Source organism: Pan troglodytes, chromosome 20, assembly GCF_028858775.2.
Source record: "Pan troglodytes isolate AG18354 chromosome 20, NHGRI_mPanTro3-v2.0_pri, whole genome shotgun sequence".
In the NCBI taxonomy this organism is placed as follows: Eukaryota; Metazoa; Chordata; class Mammalia; order Primates; family Hominidae; genus Pan; species Pan troglodytes.
In genome coordinates, this window is record NC_072418.2 from 12328743 (window position 1) to 12344416 (window position 15674).

The 15674-nt window shown below is 44.2% G+C and overlaps 1 protein-coding gene across 11 annotated transcripts in view; it reads right to left on the reverse strand.

Annotated features, from left to right (window-relative positions):
• Window positions 1-3310: 3310 nt before the first annotated feature.
• The window catches only part of ZNF561 (zinc finger protein 561), a 34327-nt gene continuing 21963 nt past the window's right edge, over window positions 3311-15674 (reverse strand). For 3 of the 11 annotated variants that reach the window (XM_063801122.1, XM_063801121.1, XM_512352.9), the window contains 5 exons: window positions 15249-15399; window positions 13902-13990; window positions 12852-12978; window positions 10016-10098; window positions 3311-7337 (listed from right to left, as the gene is read on the reverse strand). In XM_063801122.1, the coding sequence (XP_063657192.1) occupies window positions 6201-7337; window positions 10016-10098; window positions 12852-12978; window positions 13902-13990; window positions 15249-15273 (1461 nt within the window). In that variant the 5' untranslated portion in view covers window positions 15274-15399 and the 3' untranslated portion in view covers window positions 3311-6200. Of the gene's footprint in view, window positions 7338-10015; window positions 10099-12851; window positions 13034-13901; window positions 13991-15248; window positions 15400-15674 lie in introns of all 11 variants that reach the window. The other 8 variants (XM_009434610.4, XM_063801120.1, XM_009434617.4 and 5 more) reach the window with 5 other exon arrangements.

A 15674-nucleotide genomic window follows, 5' to 3' on the forward strand; every position in this document is an offset into this window, starting at 1 on the left:
GGAGAAAGAAAGAAAGGAAAGGAAGAAAGAAAGAAAAAGAAAGGAAGGAAGGGGAAGGGAAGGGAAGGGAAAGGAAAGGAAAGAAGGAAAGGAAGGAAAGGAGGAAAGAAAGAAAGAAAGAAAAAGAAAGAAAGAAAGAGCCGGGTGCGGTGGCTCACGCCTGTAATCCCAGCACTTCGGAGGCCGAGGTGGGCAGATCACCTGAGGTCGGAAGTTCGAGACTAGGCTGACCAACATGGAGAAACCCCGTCTCTACTAAAAATACAAAATTAGCTGGGCGTGGTGACACATGCCTGTAATCCCAGCTACTAAGGAGGCTGAAGCAGGAGAATCGCTTGAACCTGGGAGGCCGAGGTTGCGGTGAGCCGAGATCATGCCATTGCACTGCAGCCTGGGCAACAAGAGCGAAACTCCGTCTCAAAAAAACAAAAACAAACAAAAAACAAAAAAAAGATAAAAGAAAGAAAGAGAGAGAGAGGGAGGGAAAGAAAGAAATTAGCAAACAAATTCCAACGCCATGGTAAGAAAGTAGTAAACCCAGTGGCATTTACTCCAGGAATGTAAGGTTGGTTCTGGCTGGTTTGTATCTTTGTATTAGTGTATTCACCATTATGGATGATGTCTGGAGTTTGCCCACAGCAATACTCAAGACCCTTTCAGACACATCCTCCCCAAAAGGGGAACATTCACCTGTTCTCAGGGGTAAAACTGCAGCCTCAGTGGACAGATGAAACCCTCTGCTCTGACAGACTAGAGAATGCAGTGGGGGATAGACGGCAGCCTCGCCAGACAGCAGTCAATTCTCTGGCCCTCTGCAACTCTGGATAGGGCTGAGTCCCTACTTTCAGGTGGGGAGAGTCACTCTGGGGGCTTCAAGAACACCCTTCTGTCAGTCCATCCAACCAGGTTCAGGCGCCAATGCAAGAAATCTGAGAAAGGAAGGGGTTCTGTTGAAGACGGCTTTTGAGAATCACTGAAATAAATGCCTGGTAGGTCTTGAAATTCTAACTTCTGACATATTAGTCCATTTTCATATTGCTATGAAGAAATAACAGAGACTGGGTAATTTTTTTTTTTTTTTTTTGAGATGGAGTCTCGCTCTGTCACCCAGGCTGGAGTGCAGTGGCACGATATCGGCTCACCGCAACCTCCGCCTTCTACGTTTAAGTGATTCTCCAGCCTCAGCCTCCTGAGTAGCTGGGATTACAGGTGCAAGCCAACAGGCCTAGCTAATTTTTGTATTTTTTAGTAGAGACAGAGTTTCACTATGTTGGCTAGGATGGTCTCAACCTCTTGACCTCGTGATCTGCCCACCTCGGCCTCCCAAAGTGGAATTACAGGCATGAGCCACTGCACCAGGCCTTTTGTTTTGTTTTGTTTGAGATGGAGTATTCCTCTGTTGCCCAGGCTGAAGTGCAGTGGCACGACCTCGGCTTACTGCAACCTCCACCTCCTAGGTTCAAGTGATTTTCCTGTCTCAGCCTCTGGAGTAGCTGGGATCACAGGCGCCAGCTACCACGCCCAGCTGATTTTTTGTATTTTTAGTAGAGATGGAGTTTCACCATGTTGGCCAGGATGGTCTCAAACTCCTGACCTCAGGGGATCCACCCGCCTATCCTCCAAAAGTGCTGGGATTACAGGCGTGAGCCACCATGTCCGGCTTGATAACTCTTATTTTTTTGTAGAGATGGAATCTCACTATGTTGCCCAGGCTGATCTTGAACTCCTGGCCTCAAGCAATCCTCCTGACCCAGCCTCCCAAAGTGCTGGGAATATGTGTGTCAGCCACCATGATCAGCCAGAATAGACAACTTTTATTATTTTTTAAAATATTTTGTACTATTTTTTTTTCGAGATGGAATCTTGCTCTGTCACCCAGAGCTGGAGTGCAATGGCACGATTTCAACTCACTGCAACCTCCGCCTCCTGGGTTCAGGCAATTCTTCCTCCTCAGCCTCCCAAGTAGCTGTATTACAGGCGTGTGCCACCATGCCTGGCTAATTTTTGTATTTTTAGTAGAGATGCGGTTTCACCATGTTGGCCAGCCTGGTCTCCAACTCCTGACCTCTTGATCTGCCCACCCCAACCTCCCAAAGTGCTGGGATTACAGGTGTGAGCCACCATGCCCAGCACGTAGTATTTTTAAGTAGAGATGTGGTCTCACTATGTTGTCCAAGGTGGCCTTGAACTCCTGGGCTCAACTGATCTTTTTGCCTAAGCCTTCCAAAGTGCTGGGATTACAGGCCTGATCCACTATTCCCAGCCTAGATTCTTATAGCATAGAGATAGATTAAGAATTTAGAAAAAGTAGGAACATGCCCCAATACAGTATATGACAGTCATAATTTACATGTAAATATCATTCAGGGCCGGGTGCGGTGGCACACACCTGTAATCCCAGCACTTTGGGAGGCCAAGGCAGGTGGATCACAAGGTCAAGACATCGAAACCATCCTGGCCAAAATGGTGAAACCCCGTCTCTACTAAAAATACAAAAATTAGCTGGGCGTGGTGGTGCATGCCTGTAGTCCCAGCTCCTTGGAGGCTGAGGCAGGAGAATCGCTTGAACCGGGGAGGTGGAGGTTGCAGTGAGCCTAGATCGCGCCACTGCACTCCAGCCTGGGCACAGAGCCAGACTCTGTCTCAAAAAAAAAAAAAAAAAAAAAAAAAAAATCATTCAGGGACAAGAAGAAAAAAAAAATTGCAAAGTTATTCAAACATAGCTCCATAACATATTAGTAAAGGTAATCAAATAGTCTTTTAAAATGATCCATTATGTCTGTTGAGCTTATCCAGGAATGCAAGGTTGATGTAACACTAGAAATGTAATAAATACAAAAACACATTTATTTTATTTTATTTTTGATGGAGTCTCACTCTGTCACCAAGGCTGGAGTGCAGTGGCACAATCTACACTTAATGCAACCTCCACTTCCCAGGTTCAAGCGATTCTCCTGCTTCAGCCTCCCGCGTAGCTGGAATTCCAGGTGCACACAACCATACCCAGCTAATTTCTGTATTTTTAGTAGAGATGGGGCTTCACCATGTTGGCCAGGCTGGTCTCGAACTCCTGACCTCAAGTGATCTGCCCATCCCCGCCTCCCAAAGTGCTCGTATTACAGGCATGAGCCACCACACCCAACGTGACCACATTTATTTTAGAAACGAGTCCTTCCATGCATTCATTCATTCGTTTTGTTTTTTGTTTTTTGAGATGTGGTCTTGCTATGTTGTCTAAGCTGGTCTAGAACCCCTGGGTTCAGGCCATCCTCCCAAGTAGCTAGAACTATAGACATGCATCACCACATCATTTCCTTGAAGTATTTATTACGTACCATCATGGGCCAGGAACAGTTCTAGGTACTTGAGTTCTATCAGTAAATAAACATGATCATCACAGAGGATGCACAGGAAGCATTTAATAAATTCAAGAGGAATTCAGCCTCATGAATTATGAAATATTGGGAAATCATTCATCATGTAAAAACTGGATATAAAAATAAACCTTTCCTGTAAGAGATAGCCTCTTCAAAAAATAAAATAAAAACCTACAGCCAAGCCAATAAAATAGAGCACATATCTCAGCAGAACTGCAGACAATTATGCTGGTATTACTACTATTCATTGGTGGTGTGCTGGAGGTTGAAATTAGTCCAGTAAAGCAAGAAAATATATATATAGTTATAACCTAACAACTAAAGTGGAAAAGTAAGAGTCATTATTTACAGATTATGTGATTGTCTATGTGGAAACGGAAAAGAATCATATTAAGTACTTTGGACTGAAAGATAACCCTGAAAATTCATATGTTGAAGCTCCAAATCCAAATGTGACTGTATGTGAAAACAGGGTTTTTTAGTTTTGTTTTTGAGACAGAGTCTCACTCTGTTGCCCAGGCTGGAGTGCAGTGGCTGTGACCTCGGCTCACTGCAACCTATGCCTCCCAGGTTCACGCCATTCTCCTGCCTCAGCCTCCCGAGTAGCTGGGACTGCAGGCACCCGCCACCACGCCAGACTAATTTTTTGTATTTGTAGTAGAGACAGGGTTTCACCGTGTTAACCAGGACAGTCTCGATCTCCTGACCTCATGATCCGCCCATCTCGGCCTCCCAAAGTGCTGGGATTACAGGTGTGAGCCACCACACCCGGCCTGAAAATAGGGTCTTTAGAAGTATCGTGAAATGATGTCAAGAGATGGGTGGGGGGAGGGAGGGGAAGGAGAGAGATGGTGGGGGGGGAGAGAGGGGGAGAGAGAGAGAGAGAGAGAGAGAGAGAGAGAGAGGGGAGAGAGGAGAAAGGAGAGAGGGGAGAGAGAGAGAGACCTATTTGTTGGTTTCCCTCCTGTGAAGACATGAGGAAGTGGGCATTTACATACCAGGAAGAGAGCTCTCGCCAGAAGTTGACCATGCTGGCACTCTGATCTCAGACTTCCAGCCTCGAGAAATGTGAGAATATAAATTTGTTTTTAACCTCATTTATTTAAAATTAACAAATTTGTAAGCCATTTGGTCTGTGGTATTTTGTGATAGTGGCCTGAGCTCATTAAGGCAGATTAAAAACAAACAAACAAAAAAACTAAAACTGTGAAGATTTGAAACTGACAAATGAGGCTGGAAAAATTCTGATGTGCAAGCTGGAAATAAGGTTGGTAAGGGTGATCCTGGTGAGGTGTCATTGGGGAATGAGGAACATGCTATTGGGAAATGAAGAAAAGACAACCCTTGATATGAAGTAGTGAAGAACTTGGCAGAACTGTATTCTAGCACTTTGTGGAAGGTAGAGCTTGAGAGAGATAAAACTGGTTATGTATCACTAAGATCTGTAATTAAAGTGTTAAAGGACACAGGAAGCTTCATTCTTCCTGACTGCTTACAGGAAAATGTGCTCGGAACAGGCCCCCCAAATTTGGACATAAACAGGCCATGAGAAACTGGCCATAAACAAAATCTCTGCGGCACTGTGACATGCTCGTGATGGCTATGACACCCAAGCTGGAGGTTGCTGGTTTAACCAAATGAGGGCAAGGAACACCTGGCCCACCCAGGGTGGAAAACTGGAAAACTGCTCAGGCATTCCTAAACCACAAACAATAGCATGAGTGATTTGTGCCTTAAGGACATATTCTTGTTGCAGATAACAAGCCAGAGCCTGTCCCTTTCTTTCTCGTAAGGAATACTTTTAGCTGATCTATAATCTATAGAAATAATGTTTATCACAGGCTTACTGTCAATAAATATGTGGGTCAAACTCTGTTCAAGGCTCTCAGCTCTGAAGGCTGTGAGCCCCGATTCGCACTCTGCACTCTATTTCTATGTCTTTGTCTTAATTCCTCTAGAGCTGCTGGGTTAGGGTCTCCATGACCCAGCTGGTCTCGGCAAAAATGCAAAAGGAGACCTGAATTGCAGAAGAAATTGTTAAGGAAAAAGGAACCAGAACTTGGAGATTTGGAAAATTCTCAGCCTATCCATAATGCAAAAATTAGAAAACTTGTACTGAAAAGAATCCTCAAAGTGTGGCTGAACAATCATCTGATAAAGAGATCACGAATGAGACTCATGGACTATATCAGCCACCTTGACAGAAGTGAGAAGAGAGACTGGATTATACTAGAAGAGACATTGCCACTTACATTGTGCCATCTAAAATAGACATACAAGGCAGAACAGGCAAGGCTGTCACACTTCTTAGATTTTACAAGGGGACACGGAAATAATCAGCTGTGAAAGTGCACTGGCAGTTATGGATGGTTTCATTCCTGACATGCTCTGCAGGATCCGTGGCAACAGAAGAGACCCTTGGAGGAGCATCTCTTAACAACCCACCTTTGGGGTCCTACATCATCTTGGCTTCTGGTAAATTTTGACATAAATGTGCCACACTGGCAGTCACTAACCAACAGGGGCTGGGGTCAATCTGCATGATTTATCTCATACAGAACTTGTTAATGCTATGATCTTAGGAATCTAATCACCAAGGTGAGGCAGCCTGCAGTACTGACCTCACTATCCATGACCCTTCTTCACAGATGCCCAGACTCAGGCAACCATGAAGTTGTATTCAGAACCTGTAGGTTTAATTTCAGACCCTCAGGATGGCATCTAAGGCCAATCCATGAGTCATTACAACCTCTGCAAGGCATTTAGGACAAATCTGATAATCTTTGGTGTCACTGCCAATAATTAAAGATGGCAACCGATGGGCTAAATGGTAACACTCATATCCTTACATTCATAGGGTTTCTCCCCAGTGTGAATTCTTTCATGTCTACTTAGGCGTGAGGAAACAGCAAATGCTTTCCCACATTCTTTACATACGAAGGGTTTCTCTCCGGTATGAGTTCGCAGGTGAACATTAAGGCGTGAGGAATATAGAAATGCTTTCCCACATATCTTGCATACAAAGGGCTTTTCTCCACTATGAGTTTTCAAATGTTTACTACGACGGGAAGAAGTAATGAAGGTCTTCCCACATTCAACACATTCATAAGGCTTCTCTCCTGTGTGAATTCTTGTATGCTGAATAAGACTTGTGGATGTAGTGAAGGCTTTCCCACATTCCTTACACTGATAGGGTTTCTTTCCACTGTGACTTCGTATGTGTATAGAAAGGCCCGAGTACTGAGCAAAGGCTTGGCCACATTCCTTACATTCATAGGGTTTTATTCCAGTGTGAGTTCTTACATGTTCAGTAAGTTGAGTTGATCTAGTGAAGGCTTTCCCACAGTATGTACACTTGTGTGGTTTTATTCCAGTGTGAATTTGAATGTGATCATTAAGGCATGAGGAATTTCTAAAGGATCTTCCACATTCTTTACATTCAAAGGACTTCTCTCCTTTATGAGTTTTCACATGTGCATAAAGTTGAGAAAAATTAGTGAAGGATTTCCCACATTTCTTAGTCTTTTTGGATTTCTTTCCTGTATGAACTGCTACACACTGCTTTAGGTGTGAAGAAGCTGTGACAGCTTTCCCACATTCCTGAAATTCACTGAGTTTCTCATCAGTGTGGATTCCCATGTGATTATCAAGGCTTGCAAAATACTTAAAGCCTTTTCCACATTCCTTACATTTGTAGGGTTGTCTTGCATTGAGAACTTCAAGATGTACAGCAAGACCTGGAGTTAGAGTGAAGACTTTTCCACATGGATTAAATTTGGAAAGTTCCTGTCCAATAGAGGCTTCCTTGTGCACACTGAGGGTGTCTTTTCCATAACAATTACCCTCAGAAGTATTCCCTCCATTCTGAGCTCTCATATGTGTCTTAAGGCAAAACTGTTCCCTGAAGACCTCTCCACAATTCTTACAGTCACAGAGTTTCCATCCACTGTAGCCTCTTGTCTGTTGATGATGAGATAAAGGTTTTAAAACATTTTCAGACATATTAAGAGATTTCACCCATCTGAACACAGAAGCATTTTGATGACAATTATGATTTTACTTTTTAATGTTTAATTTTTTTTTTTTTCTTTTTGAGAGAAAGTCTTGTTCTATCTCCCTGTCTGGAGTGCATGGCACACTCTCAGCTAACTGCAACCTCCACCTCCCAGGCTCAAGTGATTCTCCTGCCTCAGCCTCCCGAGTAGCTAGGAATACAGGTGTGCACCACTGCACCTGGCTAATTTTTCTGTTTTGTAGAAACAAGGTTTTGCCAAGTTACCCAGGCTGGTCTCAAACTCGTAAGCTCAGGTGATCTGCCTGCCTCGGCCTCCCAAAGTGGTGATATTACAGGCATGACCCACCACACCTAGTATGTTTCACTTTTTTCAGAGTTGGGGTTTTGCTCCATTGCCTGGACTATAGTGCACTGGTGTGATCATGGCTCTCTGTAACCTCAAACTCCTGGCTGAGTTCAAGTGATCATCCTGCCTTAGCTTCCTGTGTAGCTAGAACTATTTGAATGCACCATCATGTCTGGCCAATCTTTCGGTTTGTTTGTTTATTTATTTATTTAGAGACAAAGAGTCTTGCTCCGTAGCCCAGGCTGGAGTGCAGTGGCATGATTTCGGCTCGTTGCAAACTCTGCCTCCCAGGCTCAAGTGATTCTCCTGCCTCAGCCTCCTGAGTAGCTGGGATTACAGGCATGGGTCACCATGCCTGGCTAATTTTTGTAGTTTTAGTAGAGACAGGGTTTCACCATGTTGGCCAGGCTGGTTTTGAACTCCTGACCTCAGATGATCTGCCTGCCTTGGCCTCCCAAAGTGCTGAAATTACAGGGGTGAGCCACCATGCCCCACCTCAGTTTATTTATTTTTGAGATGTAGTCTCACTTTGGCTGGAGTGCAAGTGGCGAGATCTTGGCTCACTGCAACCTCCACCTCCTAGGCTCAAGTGATTCTCATGCCTCAGCCTTGCGAGTAGCTGGGATTACAGGCAGGTGTAGCCACATCCAGCTAATTTTGTTATTTTTTGTAGAGATGGGGTTTCACCATGTTCACCAGGCTGGTCTTGAACTGCTGACCTCATGATCTGCCTGCCTCGACCTCCCAAATTGCTGGGATTACAGGCGTGAGCCACCACACCCAGCCTCAATTTATTTTTATAGAGACAAGGTCTTACTATGTAGCCTAGGCTGATCTCAAACTCTTCACAAAACCCCACTGCCTCAGCCTCCCAAAGTGCTGGGATTACATCCATGAGCTACCATGTCAGCCTACTTTGATAATTATAATTTTTACAATTTTTCTTCCTTGTTTTTATTTCCTGACTTCTTGATTTCTTCCAGATTGAATGATGGGACCTTTTTCCAGAATTCTACGCCACTGGCTTTAATTGTTCAAAAAAAGAAAACTGTAGGGTTTTTTTATTATTATGCAGGGTGGTTTGAGACAAGGTCTCACTCTGTCACCCAGGCTGGGTACCATGGCACAATCACAGCTCACTGTGGCCTTAATCTCCCAGGCTGAAGCCATCATCCTGCCTCAGTCCCCCAAGGAGCTTGGATTACAGGTGCATGCCAACACGCCCTGCTAATTTTTTATTCCTTGTAGAGACAGGGTCTCCGTTGACCAGGCTGGTCTTGAACTCCTAGGCTCAAGTGATTCTCCTGCCTCAGCTTCCCAAAGTGCTGGGATTACAGGTGTCAGCCATTGCACCCAGTCAAACAGTGTAGATTTTCATGAAACTGTGTAAATCCTCAATGTCTAGTTACTTATGTGGGAATGTGTTTTGAGGTGACAAGTTATACAGATATGGAATATCATAAAATTCATCACATTCAGACTATCTCTCCAGAGACCCTGCTCCCTCAATGGTGCAGGCTTCTTCTCTAATTCTCTCAAGTATCTCTCATTTGTGCAGTTTCTTTTTCACTGCAAACTCCACCTCCCGGGTTTAAGTAATTCTGCCTCAGCCTCCCATGTATCTGGGATTACAGATGCCTGCCACCACACCTGGCTAACTTTGTATTTTTAGTAGAGATAAGAGTTTCACTACATTGGCCAGGCTGGTCTCCAAGTGCTAATCTCAAGTGATCCACCTGCCTAGGCCTCCCAAAGTGATGGGATTACAGACTCAGTTTCTTTTCTTTATTTCTGAGACAGAGTCTCACTCGGTCAACCAGGCTGGAATGCAGTGGTGCAATCTCAGCTCATTGCAACCTCTGCCTCTGTGTTCATGCCATTCTCCTGTCTCAGCCTCCCAAGTAACTGGTATGACAGGTGCTCACCACCACACTCAGCTAATTTTGTATTCTTAGTAGAGATGGAGTTTCACCATGTCGGCCAGCCTGGTCTCAAACTCCTGACCTCAAGTGATTCACCCATATCGGCCTCCCAAAATGTTGCGATTACAGGTGTGAGCCACCATATTCACCCTCTTTTTAAAATCAGAGATGGGATCTTACTATACTGCCTAGGCTGGTCTTGAACTCTTGGGCTCAAATGATCCCCCCACTTCGGCCTCCCAAATAGCTGGGATTACAGATGTAAGCCACACCTCTGACTGAGCTGATTTTCTAGAATGGAATTCCCTATCTTTTCTAAGAGAGGAAATTAAGAAATATCCCTCATGAATCTTACCATTTGTATCCCACTGAATATTTGATTCTTCAAAAAACCCTGCTGAAGTGATGACCGTTTGGTTCTAGGTTGTATTTCCCATTCTGAAGTTAAGCAAAAAAAGAAATGTAAGGGTTTAGAGAAGAAATATTCGTTCAAAATGAGTCATTTTTACTTGTTTTCAAATTAAACACAGCAATAAAATAAAAGCCAGAGAACCTTGAGGATTTTGGTATGTCAAAAATTTGGCTATAATGATGTGGGGTTTATTACATAACTGATGTGTTTAGCTAGTTTATTACAAACTACTTCTGTAAAAATTAAAAATGCCGGGAGTGGTGGCTCACACCTGTAATCCCAGCACTTTGGGAGGCTGAGGCCGGTGGATCACTTGAGGTCAGGAGTTCGAGACCAGCCTGACCAACATGGAGAAACCCCATCTCTACTAAAAATACAAAATTAGCCAGGCATGGTGGCGCATGCCTATTATCCCAGCTACTCGTGAGGCTGAGGCAGGAGAATCGCTTGAACCTGGGAGGCAGAAGTTGCACTGAGCTGAGATCATGCCATTGCACTCCAGCCTGGGTGACAGAGCAAGACTTCAGAAAAGAAAATAAAATTAAAGCTGATGGAAAACAGAAAGAGAAGATTTTTGGGAAAGGAAAGTAGGAAAGATCTAGATAAACAGCATGTATCAAAATGATAAAGTTAACAAAGAAACAGAACAGGTAGTTTTATTAGATCATAGGAATGTTTGACAAGATGGAAAATAAGAGTCAAAGATATCCAAAACTCTGAGAAAAATAGCTTAAATCTTCTGAGGCAAAGTGCATCTTTAAAAATCTTTTTTTTTTTTTTTTTTTGAGATGAAGTGTCACTCTGTCACCCACACTGGAGCGCAGTGGCACAATGTTGGCTCAATGCAACCTCTGCCTTCTGTGTTGAAGTGATTCTCCTGCCTCAGCCTCTTGATTAGCTGGGACTAAAGGCGTGTGCCACCACGTCTGGCTAATTTTTTGTATTTTTAGTAGAGACGGGGTTTCACAGCGTAGGACACACTGGTCTCAAACTCCTGGCCTCAGACAATCCACCCACCTAAGCCTCCCAAAGTGCTGGGATTACGGGCATGGTGGCTCATGCCTGTAATCCTAACACTTGGGGAGGTCAAGGTGGGTGGATCATTTGAGGTCAGGAGTTTAAGACCAGCCTGGCCAACATAGTGAAACTCCTTCTCTACTAACAATACAAAAATTAGCTAGGCACAGTGACGCTTGGCTGTAATCCCAGCTACTCAGGAGGCTGAGGCAGGAGAATCGCCTGAACCTGGGAGGGCAGAGGTTGTAGTGAACAGAGATTGCACCACCGCACTCCAGCCTGGGCGACAGAGCAAGACCCTGTCACAAAAATAATAAATAAATAAAGTAAGTAGGCTGGGTGCAGTGGCTTACACCTGTAATCCCAGCACTCTGGGAGGCCGAGGCGGGTGGATCACCCGAGGTCAGGAGTTCAAGACCGGGCTGGCCAACATGGCAAAACCCCGTCTCTACTAAAAATACCAAAAAAAAAAAAAAAAAAAAAAAAAAATTAACTGGGCATGGTAGCAGGTGCACCTAATACCAGCAACTTGGGAGGCTGAAGTTGCAGTGAGCTGAGGTGGCACCATTACACTCTAGCCTGGGCGATGGAGTGAGACTCTGTCTCAGAAAAAAAAAAGCAGAAATAAAGTAAGTACAACAAAAAGATGCTTGCTGTCATGAGTAAACAACTCTGCCACTGGATCTCAAACATGATAGTATATTAGATTCACCTTCAGTGATTCTGAAAACACAGATGACTGGGCCCCAACCCTGGAGTTTCCAATTAACTACATCAAAGAATAGGGGAAGGAAGATGTATATTTCTTACAGCACAAAGCTGATGCTGTTGATGAAGTTTCCAGGATTACCACAGAAAATTAAAACATACTACAGCAGGGACTGTTACTTTGGGACTGTCTCTGTTATTCCCCACTGTTTTCAGAATTGACAAGCAAGCATGTAACATACATCTGCTCTATAACAGGCTACAAGAAATGATGCTAGTGTTTATTTTTATTTTTAATGTATTTTTTTTTAGACGAAGTATCACTGTGTCGCCCCGGCAGGAGTGCAGTGGTGCAATCTCAGCTCACTGCAACTTCTGCCTCCTTGTTCAAGCAATTCTCCTGTCTCAGCCTCCCAAGTAGCTGGGATTACTGGTGCCCGCCAACAAGTCTGGCTAATTTTTGTATTTTTAGTAGAGATGGGGATTCACAATTTTGGCCAGGCTGGTCTCAAATTCCTGACCGCATGTGATCTGCCCGCCTCGGCCTCCCAAAGTGCTGGGATTATAGATGTAAGCCACCACAACCGGCCTAGTCTTCATTTTTAGGATTTTTTTTTTTGAGATGGAGTCTCAATCTGTCACCCAGGCTGGAGTGCAGTGGTGTGATCTTGGCTCACTGCAAGATCCACCTCCCGGGTTCATGCAATTCTCCTGCCTCAGCCTCCCGAATAGCTGGGACTACAGGTACCTGCCACTATGCCCACCTAATTTTTTTGAAATTTTTTAGTAGAGACGGGGTTTCACAGTGTTAGCCAGGATGGTCTCCATCTCTGGACCTTGTGATCCGTCCACCTCAGCCTCCCAAAGTGCTGGGATTACAGGCATGAGCCACTGCGCCCGGCCTAGAATTTTTTTTTTAAGAGACAAGGTATCACAATGTTGCCCATGCTAGTATCAAACTCCCAGGCTCCAGCGATTCTCCCACCTCAGCCTCCCAAGTATCTGGGACTACAGGTGCAGGCCACCACGCCAAGCATAGTGATGTTACTCTTACCCACAGAGGCCAGGTTCGTGTAGTTCTCCAGCATCACATCTCTGTAGAGGTATTTCTCAGTTGTGTCCAGTAAAGCCCACTCCTCTGGGGTGAAGTCCACAGCCACATCATCAAACGTCACTGAATCCTATGTCATCACACACATGCTGGTTTGAGCCAATGAACACTTCCACCAATATTCACTGGAGAATGATGAAGGGGAACCTTATACTCACTTATACGTGGCTGTCAGGTCTCCCATGATCTACTCTAGGGTTTAATGTCTCAGGAGCTCTTGTGTCTAAATACTCAAGGTTGACCTCCTACAGGCATATGCCTTAAACAGCACTTTTTAAAATTTTTTTAAATCTTTTTTTGCTGATCTATTTATTTTTAATTTTTTAATATTTGTATTTTTAAATTTTAAATTTTATTTTTATTTTGATTAGAACAGTACTTCCTAAAGATGAATTTTCCTCTATCTATCATCTATCTAATCTGTTTATTTATTTATATATAAAAACAGGGTCCAACTGTGTCACCCAGGCACAACTGCTGATTACTACAGCTTCGATCTCCTGGGCTGAAGTGGTCCTCTCACCTCTGTCTCCTGAGTAGCTGGAATTATAGGCATAAGCCACTGCACACTGCTTACGCTTGATCTCAGCACAACCAGGCTAGGAGCTCTTCCTGTCCCATTGGTGTCTATGCAGCACACTCCTCAGCACACTGCAGATACCTGATAAATGCTGATAAGTGAATGATTTGATAAAAGGACACTTTCATCTGCTTTATCATCCGTCACCGCACCCAGCGATGTAAGAAAGATGCAGTTGGCACCATGAAGGTCAAGCTTAAGTAGTAATTACTGAGCTACCTGACCGACTTTCAAGTTAACACTTTATGTATAGGAGACTTCATTCCCTGGGGAAATTCATCTGGGGACTCGGTCCTTGAGTAAGGCTTCATTTGCTCTAAGAAAACTCTGAAGATGAGTCTGTCTAGAAAGAAATGTGTCTACCTATTGGATGAAAGCATGTCATTTTGTACAACAGTACGTTTTCTGCTTACCTGATAACCATTTGCCAGGGAGTCCTCCACCATCCTTTCTACCTTTGTCTTTTCTTCAAAAGGGCAGATTGGTTCCCTGGAAAAAAACCCTAGTGGAAAAGTAAGAAGGCATGAGAAGCCAGAGCTGCCCATCCTTCCCACATTCTCATGCCTAGAAGTCATTCCATCCTAGCTTGAAATTCCGATATGCTCCTACACACTCGAGAAAACTACACACACACAACACTTCCATGAAATGCCACAGTAAGTCCTGTGTCAGCTAGACACAAAAGCAGACTTGGGCCAAACTGCCTGTTGGGTAAAGGGTAATAGTTTCATTTTTCAAGGAAACTTACACCCTGAAAAATGTGACTCTCGGCCAGGTGCGGTGCCTCATGCCTGTAATCCCAGCACTTTGGGAGGCCGAGGCGGGTGGATCATGAGGTCAGGAGAATGAGACCATCCTAGCTAACACGGTGAAACCCCGTCTCTACTAAAAATACAAAAAATTAGCCAGATGTGGTGGTGGGCATCTATAGTCCCAGCTACTCAGGAGGCTGAGGCAGGAGAATGGTGTGAACCCAGGAGGTGGAGCTTGCAGTGAGCCGAGATCGTGCCACTGCACTCTAGCCTGGGTGACAGAGCAAGACTCCGTCTCAAAAAAAAAAAAAGTGACTCTCTATCTGCCCATAGTAGTAACACTCATGAAGCTTATGTAGCATTTCCTAAGGTACACAAACCAGGGCTGAATTCTAAAACAGCATTCTGGCTGGGCACAGTGGCTCATGCCTGTAATCCCAATACTTTGGGAGGCCAAGGCGGGCAAATCACTTGAGGTCAGGAATTTGAGACCAGCCTGGCCAACATTATGAAACCCCATCTCTACTAAAAATACAAAAATTATGGGAGGCTGAGGCAGAGAATTGCTTGAACCCAGGAGACAGAAGTTGCAGTGAGTCGAGACCATAGGCACTGCACTCCAGCCTGGGAGACAGAGTGAGATTCTGTCTCAAAAACAAAAACAAACAAACAAAAATTAGCCAGGCCTGGCAGTATGTGCTTGTGGTCCCAGCTACTTGGGAGGCTGAGGCAAGAGAATCACTTGAACCCGGGAGGTGAAGGTTGCAGTGAGCTAAGATTGCACCACTGCACTCCAGCCTGGGTGACGGAACAAGAATCTGTCTCAAAAATAAATAAATAAATAAATACATAAATAAATAAACAAACAGCATTCTGTTCTGTGGTTCACTTCAATTCCTCCTAAAAGAACCAGCTGCATGCCTGCTCAGGCTCAGCTCACTGGACGCTTGTGTTGTGGAGGGTGACCTAAAGCAGAATCTCTGAAAAAGAGCATCAACAAGGACTTACCACGGGACAAATAAATGGCTGCCATGCTCTGAAGCTGATGGTGTGATGATGTGCATCCCTTCCTTGATGCCAAGATCACCTCAGGCCAGCTTATGAATCTAGCTGGATAGAGGCAATCTCCATTCCTCTTTGTACAGGGTTATTTGCGGTCCTGTTCATATCAATCATCAAACAACAAGCATGAAACATCAGTCATCAAACATTATGCCTGAGCTTTGTCTCTGCAGGTGACAGATGTGAAGGCCAGCAAAAATTGCCCACTCAGTACCGTCACTCAGTAACAAAAGTATTAATAACAGTAACTGACATTTACTGAGGACTGATATGTCAGAAGTAGCTCTAGTAGCTTTATATATACATGCTCAGTTAATTATCATAACCATCCTTCCCAAGAGCTATCATTACCTCTATCTATCTATATCTATC